The sequence below is a fragment of the Impatiens glandulifera genome, chromosome 4 (assembly GCF_907164915.1).
Source record: "Impatiens glandulifera chromosome 4, dImpGla2.1, whole genome shotgun sequence".
Lineage (NCBI taxonomy): Eukaryota > Viridiplantae > Streptophyta > Magnoliopsida > Ericales > Balsaminaceae > Impatiens > Impatiens glandulifera.
The window spans coordinates 21,041,692-21,053,157 of NC_061865.1; the positions used below are offsets into that span (position 1 = coordinate 21,041,692).

Sequence of the window (11,466 nt, forward strand, 5' to 3'; positions counted from 1 at the left end):
AGGGATAAACACGTTGATTCATACCTAGGTACTGGTTCATAATTCTTCTGTAATTCTTCTGTAATTCCTTACGATCAATTTCACGATAAGGATGCTAATTTAATGATTATGCGCATATTTGTTGAAATTTTCTGGAAAAAATCCAAAATATAAGGAGAGGTAATGTTATGGATTGCAAGGATTTGTTTCAATTATTAACAAGAAATTATTGGTTCATTGAATGCACAATGCAGTGGGGCATATATCACATGGACTTGCCTAAAGAAATGAACAACGATTCATGATAATATTGGACTTGCCTGTAGTTGTAGGTGACAACTCCGACCTACTTGAAAGATGTGAATATTGAATTTCTGCATTCATATGGATGAAATTAGTGAGTGAGAAGGCATGTATGTTCTTGGAACAAGAAATAGTATATTTTTAAGTAGGATTACATGCCTTTGTTTATTTCCCAATACTCTTTAATTTGAGCATAGAAAATTTTCAGGTATATACCCTATTGTGTCCATTTCAATTCACAATGGTTACTAATTTCTGTAGGGAAATTGTCAACAGTACATATGCTGCAGACATCCTATTAATTTTCAGGTAGATACAATATGCATTAGAAATTAGAAAGATTTATGTACCAGTCTATAGTTAAGACGGTGGATAGCCTCTAACGCGGTGATGGGAGAAAAATATGCCGTAATTGGACTTCCTTATGCTTGTGCAAATGTTTTCACCAAGTTAGATTCTTTATTTGTTAGGATTAAAGAGGCGATACGATTAATACTGGCCTATTCTAATAGAAAGAAACACAATTCAGAAGTTCAATTGAATCTAAAAAGTATTTTTGACCAACCAAGTAAAAGGAGATAAAAGTTAAAAGACTGATTCAACTGTCATTTCACTTCATGCAAAAATGAATGATACAAGTGAAGTTGTATTGATTTCCCGTCATATGATTACATTTGAAAATTTCATATGAAAGAAAATCAAGACACTGCAGTTGTGTAAGGGATGTTAGAAGTCACTTTCATATCCCAAGCTTCTCATGAGCAATACAAGCTGCATGTCATATGGATGAAGTGTTCCTCGCTACAAGGGATGGTGAGACCACCCATTGGATGATCAAACCCGAATTCTTCTTCTGCCTTGATTAGCAAATCTTGAAAAAGAGGATGGTTCAAATATGAAACTGGGACCACATGACGTTTCCTTTCTAATTCTCCTACATAGACTGCAGCATGGCCTTTGGGCACTATGGAGAGAGACCGTCGATTTGCTTGCTTGGCTTGAACAATGATTGGCAAGCGGAAGCCCATGATCTTAGGTAATGCTTTCTTTCTTGACAAAAAAATCTGCTAGTGTTTAAAAGAAGGAAATGAGGTTTGATGGTTGGATGTTGCTGCTTTGAAAATGTTTATATAGAAGGAGAGGTAATGTTATGTATTGCAAGGATCTATTTCAATTATTAACAAGAAATTGTTGGTTCATTGAATGCACATGAAGTGGGGCATATGTCACATGGACTTGCCTAAAGAAATGAACAACGATTCATGATAATATGGGGCCTGTATCTGTAGGTGACAACTCCGACCTACAAGCCAATCAGGCCTACTTGTAATTACTTGAAGGGTGTGAATTATTGAATATATGCATTCATATAGATGAGATTAATGAGTTAGAGGGCATGTATGTACTTGGAGCTAGAAATGGTAGATTGTTAAGTAGGATCACAGGCCTTTGTTTATTTCCCAATAATATTTAATTTGAGCATAGAAATTGTTCAGGTAAATACCCTATTGTGTCCATTGCAATTCACAATGGTTACTAATTTGTGTAGGGAAATTGTTAACAGTACATATGCTGCAGACAGCCTATTATTTTTCATCAGTCACTAGTCACATAAACTTAATGAAAATCTACATCAAACATTCCAGATATTGGTGGTTGATCTCTTAAGAAAAAAATACCTACATCACACAATTTAAGTTTAAAAATGAAGACAAAGGGTATTCGATATTTGGATGGCATGTCAGTAAGGTGCACTTTGTCTTTCCAGAATGGATTAATTGCTGATCCATTACTTGGATTACTTTTTTATGTTAATATATATTGTTTAACAATTTTCTGTATGTGTTCTCTTTCTTTTCTTCAAATTATAACGGTCTGTATGGATTAGCAAGCATTCGTTCCTTTTGTCATTTTCATTAAGGTCCCGTTTAAACGATGAACTCTCTTATGAAACTGCTTGTCTTTGGTCAATAAACCTTTAATGCTCTATACTATGTCGATATTAAAGAATAGTATGATAAAACGACATCCATAAATACTAATGAATTTCTTTCTGTTTCATTTCCTTTAATGGAGCTGCTTGCTACAAATGAGCATAAATTGCATGTACAAAATTTAGGAAGAGAAGTTAGTTCTAAGGTTAAACAAAATGGATTTTCTCCAATTCCTATTGCCTATTTCTGTGTGTATGCTCTTCTTTCTAACTAAGCGTTGTTCACGTCAAGCTGTAGCAGATTAATGAAGGCTTCTTCTCTGCATGGAATAGTGAGGCCTCCCATTTGGTGATGGAACCCAAATTCTTCTTCAGCTTTCGTAAGGAGATTCTGGAACGACGGATTTTGCAGATATGATATCGGAATCACAAATCGCCTTTTTTGGCACTCCCCTACATACTGATTCAACTGTCATTTCACTTCATGCAAAAATGAATGATACAAGTGAAGTTGTATTGATTTCCCGTCATATGATTACATTTGAAAATTTCATATGAAAGAAAATCAAGACACTGCAGTTGTGTAAGGGATGTTAGAAGTCACTTTCATATCCCAAGCTTCTCATGAGCAATTCAAGCTGCATGTCATATGGATGAAGTGTTCCTCGCTACAAGGGATGGTGAGACCACCCATTGGATGATCAAACCCGAATTCTTCTTCTGCCTTGCTTAGCAAATCTTGAAAAAGAGGATGGTTCAAATATGAAACTGGGACCACATGACGTTTCCTTTCTAATTCTCCTACATAGACTGCAACATGGCCTTTGGGCACTATGGAGAGAGACCGTCGATTTGCTTGCTTGGCTTGAACAATGATTGGCAAGAGGAAGCCCATGATCTTAGGGAATGCTTTCTTTCTTGAAGAAAACGCTGCTAGTGTTTAAAAGAAGTAAATGAGTTTTGATGGTTGGATGTTGCTGCTTTGAAAATGTTTATATAGAAGGAGAGGTAATGTTATGTATTGCAAGGATCTATTTCAATTATTAACAAGAAATTGTTGGTTCATTGAATACACATGAAGTGGGGCATATGTCACATGGACTTGCCTAAAGAAATGAACAAAGATTCATGATAATATGGGGCCTGTAGCTGTAGGTGACAACTCCGACCTACAGGCCAATCAGGCCTACTTGTAATTACTTGAAGGCTTTGAATTAATGAATATATGCATTCATATGGATGAGATTAGTGAGTTAGAGGGCATGTATGTACCTGGAGCTAGAAATAGTAGATTGTTAATTAATTAGGATCACAGACCTTTGTTTATTTCCCAATAATCTTTAATTTGAGCATAGAAATTGTTCAGGTATATACCCTATTGTGTCCATTGCAATTCACAATGGTTACTAATTTGTGTAGGGAAATTGTTAAAAGTACATATGCTGCAGACATCCTATTATTTTTCATCAGTCACGAGTCACTAAAACTCAATGAAAATCTACATCAAACTTTCCACGATATTGGTGGTTGATCTCTTAAAAATGAAGACAAAGGGTATTTGATATTTGGGTGGCATGTCAGTATGGTGCACTTTGTCTTTCCAGAATGGATTAATTGCTGATCCATTACTTGGATTACTTTTTTCATTGATTAATAATTTTTTATTTATGTTTTTTTCTTTTGTTCAAATGATACCGGTCTGTATTTCATTTAATCGAATATTACATTTCATTGTATAAGAATTTAAATTTCAGTTTAAACGCAATTTAATGAAATTTTGAAAAAAAGTTAATGTTTAGTATAAAGAAATTACACTTAAGTATAAAAAATGTCACACTTCAGTTTAAATAACAGTTAGTGTATTAGACATTACACTTTACTATTTTAGACAATATATTTTAGTATATAAAAATTTAAACTTTATTTAAAATATAATTTAGTTGAGTTTTAAAAAAACGTTAATGTTTAGTGTAAAATAAATTACACTTCAGTATATAAAACGTTACACTTCAGTTTAAATTACATTACAATTTAGTGTATCAAACATTACACTGTATATTACATTACATTTCAGTGTATGAAAATTTAAATTTCAGTTTAAAACACAATATACTTAATTTTTAAAAATGAGACTGATTTCCTATATATATATTTGATGCACTATTTGATATTATTTTCATTTTATGTTAATTTTTATTACCATAAATGAGCTTAGGACTATTCTTCTTTAGGACATTATTAGTACTATAAGTTGAATAGTGGTTGTTTGTTCAACAAAGTGTTATTTTGGAGTTCATAAATAGGCAATTGTTAAGTATTGTGTGTCTGACTGAGTTTGTGTAGTTGCTATACGAATCTAAGCTTTCTAGTGAAAACCTTCTAGAAACAGAAGAAGAGATGACGTAAGAGTTTTATCTCCGAACATCCATAAAACATCTTGTGTTATTTCATTTATGCATTTCCAATCATTTATATGACGCTTCAAATCGAGCAAGCATTTCCGCACTTGAGTCCTTCAAGAGCTTACAAAGATTTGTGAAGAATATAAACAGATTTGCATCCCTAACATGACTAAAATTGAATTGAAAGTATCTTATTTAGTTCAACAATATTCAAACCACCTTGCTATTGTTGTACACGATCCTAACAAGTGGTATCAGAGTCAAGTTTTTTATTCTCAAGCATTTTCAGATAACAAAACCATGTCTCTCCTAAGCAAAATTCCTATGTTCACAAAAGAAGACTATGATGACTGGAAGATAAGAATGCAAGCGCATTTGGCCGCCCTAGATGATGACATATGGTATGTCATCACTGATGGTCCAATGAAAATCATAAAGGCCAGCTCAACCACAACCTCCGATGGTACTCCTGTGATGAAGGAGAAACCAAAGTCTGAGTGTACTGCTGGAGAGAAGAGGAAGAACAACCTCGATAATATGGCCAAAGACATTCTTTAAAGATATTGGACAAGAATATGTTCAATAAGATCAAGTCATGAACCCCTACTAAAGAAATTTGGGAGAGATTGACTTAGTTGTGTAAGGGCAGCGAACAAACCAAAGAAAATAAACTCATGGTCGCCACACAACAATTCGACGGCATCAAGATGCGCCCCGGAGAAAAAATGACTGAATTTGATGAAAGATTCAGTAGAATTATCATTGAACTCTTAACTTTGGGAAAGACTTATAGCATTATAAAGGTTGCAATTAAAGTCATGAGATCTCTTCCCAGAGAATGGGATATAAAGACGTTGGCAATGACGGAATCTAAAGACCTCAACAAGATGGAATTGCATGATCTGTTCGCTGATCTGAAGGTCTATAAGTTTGAGATAAACTCAAGAAATGAACATGAGCCATCCGCATCATCCATCTCAACCAAGGAAATGGTGACTACTGAGGAGCCACCTGCCGTGAATGCTGTGATGTCTGCTAAGCAAATCAGCAGTGATGCATTGGCTCACTTCATGAAGAAATTTTGCAAATTTATGGAAAAAAAAACTCACTCTAACTCAAGCTCTTAAAATAATAACAATTATAAGAGTGATTCCAAGGCTAACTTGAAGTGTTTTAACTGTGACAAACTAGGACACTTCAAGGAAGAATGCATAAAGCCAATGAGGGATGACAAGAAGAACAAGAATGAGCAGAAGGCTCTTCTAACCGAGGAAAGCAAAGGCAAGTGGGCCGACAACAATTCTGACAATAGCTCGACAAGCGAGAGTGATGATGAAGTCGCCAAGTGCTTCATGGAAGATGACGACTCTAAGGTATTTGACTTCTACTCAGACGAGTTCACACAAGATGACTTAACCACTGCACTCAATGACATGGTCATTGAGTGCAAGAAGCTATCAGAATCTTTTAATGAGCTAAATTTGAAAACAAGTCTGATAGCACGTCTTCTTCATCTAAAGACATTGAACAAGAAGTCTTGAAAATATTTGAGCTCTCATATGAGAATGAGAAGCTCAAGGAAAAGATTTAAAATATTTCTTCTGAAAACCAATGACTAAACTATGTGGTCAATTCCTGGACGAAATCTGGGGATGCTGTCAAACTTATGTTAAGTCAGCAAAGGCATACCGAACACAAATCTGGTTTAAGATTTGTTTATAGCAATCCAGATAAGTACAACAAAAAGTTGAACCCAATAAAGGGCAAGCTTAAGTCTATAAGCTTTGTCAAGGGACATTTAACTGAAATTAGAACTGACCACAACTGTGATGATTTAACTTCAAAAGATGAGATTAAGTATATAAAGACAACTTCAAGCTGGCTGAAACTCCAGAAGAGGGTAGCCAGCAAGTCTAGCAAACAAAAACTTGATAGAAAGTCAAAAAGTTTTTTTTGACAAAAACCATCCTTTAAAGTTAACGAATCAGTTGCTGAAAGGAAGACATATGCCGAGCCTAAATCATACGCACTGTTCACAACTCAAAATGGGAGATCCTTCAAAATAACCCAAATATGGATCCCCACGGGACTAATCAACCACAGACCCAAGTTAATATGGGTACCAAAAGTTGTAAATATGTATATTTGTAGGTAATTAAAGATAGCTGCCTAGAGAAGTGTGTGTGGTATCTAGATAGTGGCTGCTCCAGACACATGACATGCGACAGACGATTGCTGACTGAAGTGACAAAGTGCACATGGCCTAAGATCACTTTTGATGATAACAACAATGGATATACTGTTGATTTTCAAAAATATGCATGCCTAGTTAAGGATCATCATGGTAATACCCTACTGACAGAAAGTATAGTAGATAACTCTTATAAAATGAACTAAATGCATAAGACGTATGATCTCGTTTGCATGGTAGCTAAGAATGATCAAAACTAGCTATGACATAAGAGATTAAACCATCTTAACTTCAAAACCTTTAACAATATCTACTTAAAATATTTAGTAATTAGTTTACCTAAATTGAAATTTTCAAAAAATAAGGTCTTTCCTGCTTGTCAGATCGACTTTTAAAAATAAAGGGAATACTCAATCCGACAGGTGCTTGGAATTGTTGCACATGGATCTGTTTGATCCAATTCCAGTCATCAGTTTAGGGAGAATGAGATACACCCTTGTCATTATTGATGATTTTTCAAAATTTACTTGAGTTATATTTTTATCATCTGAGGATCAAACATCTGAGAATTTTATTAAGATCCTTAGAATACTTCAAAATGAAAAAACTTTAAGTGTTATAAAGATTAAAAGTGATAGAGGAATTGAGTTCACCAACAGACGTCTATCTTCTTTCCTTGAGGAGTCTGGTATTGGACGCGAGTTGTCTAGTGCTAGAACTCCACAGAAAATTGGTGTTACAGAAAGGAGAAACAGAACCCTGAAAAAAACAGGGAGATCTATGCTAGCTAACTCTTGTACTTCTAAAAAATTGTGGTCAAAGGCCATTAACACAACATGCTATACTCAAAACAGATCAATGATTAATAAATGTTTTAATAAAACACCTTACGAAATCTTTTATAGAAAAATTTCTAAAGTTTCATATTTTTGGACTTTTTGATGTAAGTGTTTTACTTATAACAATGGTAAAAATCATTTGACTGCTTTTAATGCTAAGGTTGATGCTGGTATTATGTTAAGTTATTTTTCAGTTAGCAAATCTTATAGAGTGTTTAAAAAACAAACTCTAATTGTTGATGAATCTACTCATATCATTTTTTATGAATCTTTTGAAAGAAATTCTAAAGAAGTTATTGAAGTTGCTAACATGTTGGAAGTTTCTACTCTCCAATCTGATAGTGATGATGAAGTTCCGGTCAAAAGAAATAGATCGTCTGATTAGACGATGACTGATCAGGTTGATATTCAACCAGACGACCATACTCTAAGTCAGCAGACAATTGATAGTCTAAATGTCGCAGAGCCAGCTGACCAGACGTCTGATCCTCTAGGACCAAACTTCAAATGGAACATAAATAATCCACCCGAATTAATAATTGGTAATCATAATGATCCTCTTAGGACAAGACATCAATTAATGGATGAATCTGCAAACTCTGTTTTTATTTCTCAAATTGAGCCTAAGAAAATCGATGAAGCATTGCTTGATCCAAATTGGATCAATGTTATGCAAGAAGAGTTGAATCAATTTGAAAGAAATAAAGTGTGACATCTAATTTCAAAACTAAATTATCAATCGGCTATTGGAACTAGATGGGTTTTTCGAAACAAGCTTAGTGAAGATGGCTTAATTGTGAGAAACAAAATCAGATTAGTAGCTTAAGGCTATAGATAGGAGGAAGGGATTGACTTTGAGGAGTCATTCACCCATGTAGCTAGACTTGAAGTTATAAGAATCTTCCTAGCTTATGCAGCTTTTAAAAAGTTTAAAGTCTATCAAATGGATATTAAAAGTGCATTTTTAAATGGTTTATTAAATGAAGATGTGTATGTTGAACAGCCGCATGTCTTTCGAAATCACTCTTTGCCTAATCATGTTTTCAAAGTAGATAAAGCTTTATATGGTCTTAAGCAAGCTCTTAGAGCTTAGTATGATACTTTGACTAAATTCTTGTTTGATCATGATTTTATCATTGGCACAGTAGATAAAACATTGTTTAAATTTGTCAAAGATTCACATATATTGTTTATTCAAATTTATGTGGATGATATCATATTTGGGTCAACTAACCCTAAATTATGTGAGAAATGTTCTAAGTTGATGTAGGACAAGTTTGAGATGAGCATGATGGGTGAGCTAACATTCTTCCTAGGTCTTTAAGTTCGTCAACTTGAAGATGGGATGATAGGATCAGTGTAATCAATAGAGACGGGGGTCTAACTATTGATGACAACATCTGGAAAACGGTTTGATAGAAATTCTGTTATGGATTAATATCACTTTCTATTCTTCACAAACCCTTGCAAACTCTTGAAGCGATTCAAGTGCGGAACTGTTGGCTCATGTTTGAAGCTATGAATCAATGAGAAAAGGAAGAACAAAATGAAAATAACACAACAAGTTGTTTATGAATGTTCGGAGAAAACCCCTCCTACGTCACCCCTTCTTCCAACTACCGAAGGATTCACTATATTTCTTTGAATCAAATACAGTTTACTGGCTAGCTAACTGTTGAACAGAATAGGCTCTATTCAACTTACAATATGATTAAGAGTATTTCTCAGCTAGACAAATTTTGATTCTCTCTTGAACTTGAAGATATACAAATCAGTAAGCAAGTAAGCAAGCAATCAGCATTTTATGAGACAGTCAGTTAGACAGAGAGAGAGAGAGATCCTTTTTGTGTTCGTTGTCTTTTGGCATAAAAATATAGGAGAAAGGCACCAACAGTTGAATCTTTTGAATGGACACGTGGCAAGCGCCCATTGAAAAGCCTCCATAGTACAGAGTACAACGGGCTCTGTGCACAAGGATCGTGGATGTACCGAGCTGGTAGTGCGCCAAACATTATTCTGGAACTGTCCTACATAGAACAATTAGTGGAAAGAATGTTTACTTATATGGAATTCATTCATTTGTTCAAATAGCTGGCGTACTGGACTTCACTTTTGAGTGGAGTGGGAGTAGCTAACAACTAGTTAATCATGGGTAGACATATGCAAACTTCAGATAGCTGCTGAAGCGAGGCATTAGACGTGCTCCATTAGACTGTCAAGTCTAATGAGAGTTAGACGTCAACGTCTAATAGCAAGATCCATTAGACCATCAAGTCTAATGGAGTTAGACTACATCGTCTAACTATACATCACTTCAGACTTGTCTGAAGGAGTTAGACGCAAACGTCCAACTTTACATCTCATTAGGCTCATACATCTAATGGAGTTAGACTGCACGTCTAATTTCGTATCTGTTAGACTGCACGTCTAACTATATATTTGTTAGACTGCACGTTTAACTACGTATCTGTTAGACTGCATGTCTAACTAGCAATACGTCTAATTAGCATGTTTCAGTTCATGTCTAATTTAACATATTTTTGATGCACCTGCACAAAAACAATTAGACGGCTTAACTTCATTCTTAATTTAAGTTTTACTATTACATCATCAAAATAACATTAGTCAAAATACTTTGACCCAATATGGGATCTTCATCAATCAAGCGAAATATACCAGGAGTTACTGAAGAAATTCAGTATGGAGAGCTACTTACGTACGTCTACTCTCACGAACTTATCTAGCAAACTGGATAAGTTTGAAGATGGTTAGTCTGTTGACATAATTGCTTATCAAGGAATCATAACATCTCTACTTTATCTAACAGCTAGTCGGCTAGACATCTTGTTTGTTGTTGGTGTCTGTGGAAGATTCCAGACTAACCCTAAACAATCTCATTATATTGCTGCTAAGCGTATTTTGAAATATTTAAAGGGAACTCAAAATGTGGGACTGTTGTATCCGAAGGATTCCAGTTTCAATTTAATTATCTATTCCAATGTAGACTATGTAGGATGCAAGATCGATCGGAAGAGCACTAGTGGAACTTGTCAGCTCCTTGGTGATTGAATAATCTCTTGGTTTAGCAAGAAGTAAACGTCTATCGCCACGTCTACAAAAGAAACATAATATCTTTCGGTGGGCAGCTGTTGTGCTCAATTTGTTATGACCGGGATCGTCGAAGGAGACTGGGGTCGTGCAACTATAAACGCTTACACACATGTCGGTCAATAATAACCCTGTTAGAGGTTAATTATCTAATTTCTACTCTACGCAAATTTTCACAAACTCTTGAACCGAGTTCAAGTGCAGAAGTGTTTATTTCAACTTGAAGCAACAGACAAGAGAATAATGAGAAAGACAAGACACAACACAGTATTTATAGATGTTCGGAGTAAAACTTTTACATCACCCCTTCTTATAAAACTTTGAGAAGAATATTCACTAGAAGATTTGATTGAATACAACACTCGTATATAACCCAATCGAACATCCATGACTTAGTTGATGCATGCTTTGAACTCCTGGCATACACTCTTATTGAACAGAAACGAATTCTGTCAACTTACAATGCTCACCACATACACAGAATAGGTAGTATTGTAATACAAACATGGAAATATAACACACACTTAGAATGCTTAGTGACACTTGTGTATTACAGTCAGTTATCGTTCGCGAAAAATTTGTTCGGAAGGTTGAAGTAAAAGCTTGTTAACCGGTTGTCAAAAGGTGTTCAAAAAGGTGGTGAATCCGGGTGAGCTTTGTTCTCTTAAATAGGAAAATGTGAACAGATATATTTGTTTCTTCAACGGATAC

The 11,466-nt window shown here is 34.9% G+C and overlaps 2 protein-coding genes across 2 annotated transcripts; both read right to left on the reverse strand.

Moving 5' to 3' along the window:
- Positions 1-1,037: 1,037 nt before the first annotated feature.
- On the reverse strand, positions 1,038-1,375 carry LOC124936639 (auxin-induced protein X15-like). Its single transcript, XM_047477152.1, has one exon. It carries the CDS (start codon positions 1,308-1,310, stop codon positions 1,038-1,040), a length of 273 nt encoding a protein of 90 aa, XP_047333108.1. The 5' UTR covers positions 1,311-1,375.
- Positions 1,376-2,742: 1,367 nt separating this feature from the next.
- Positions 2,743-3,157, reverse strand: LOC124936187 (auxin-induced protein X15-like). Its single transcript, XM_047476664.1, has one exon. The coding sequence runs from the start codon at positions 3,108-3,110 to the stop codon at positions 2,838-2,840; it is 273 nt and encodes a 90-aa protein (XP_047332620.1). The 5' UTR covers positions 3,111-3,157; the 3' UTR covers positions 2,743-2,837.
- Between the last annotated feature and the right edge of the window lie 8,309 nt (positions 3,158-11,466).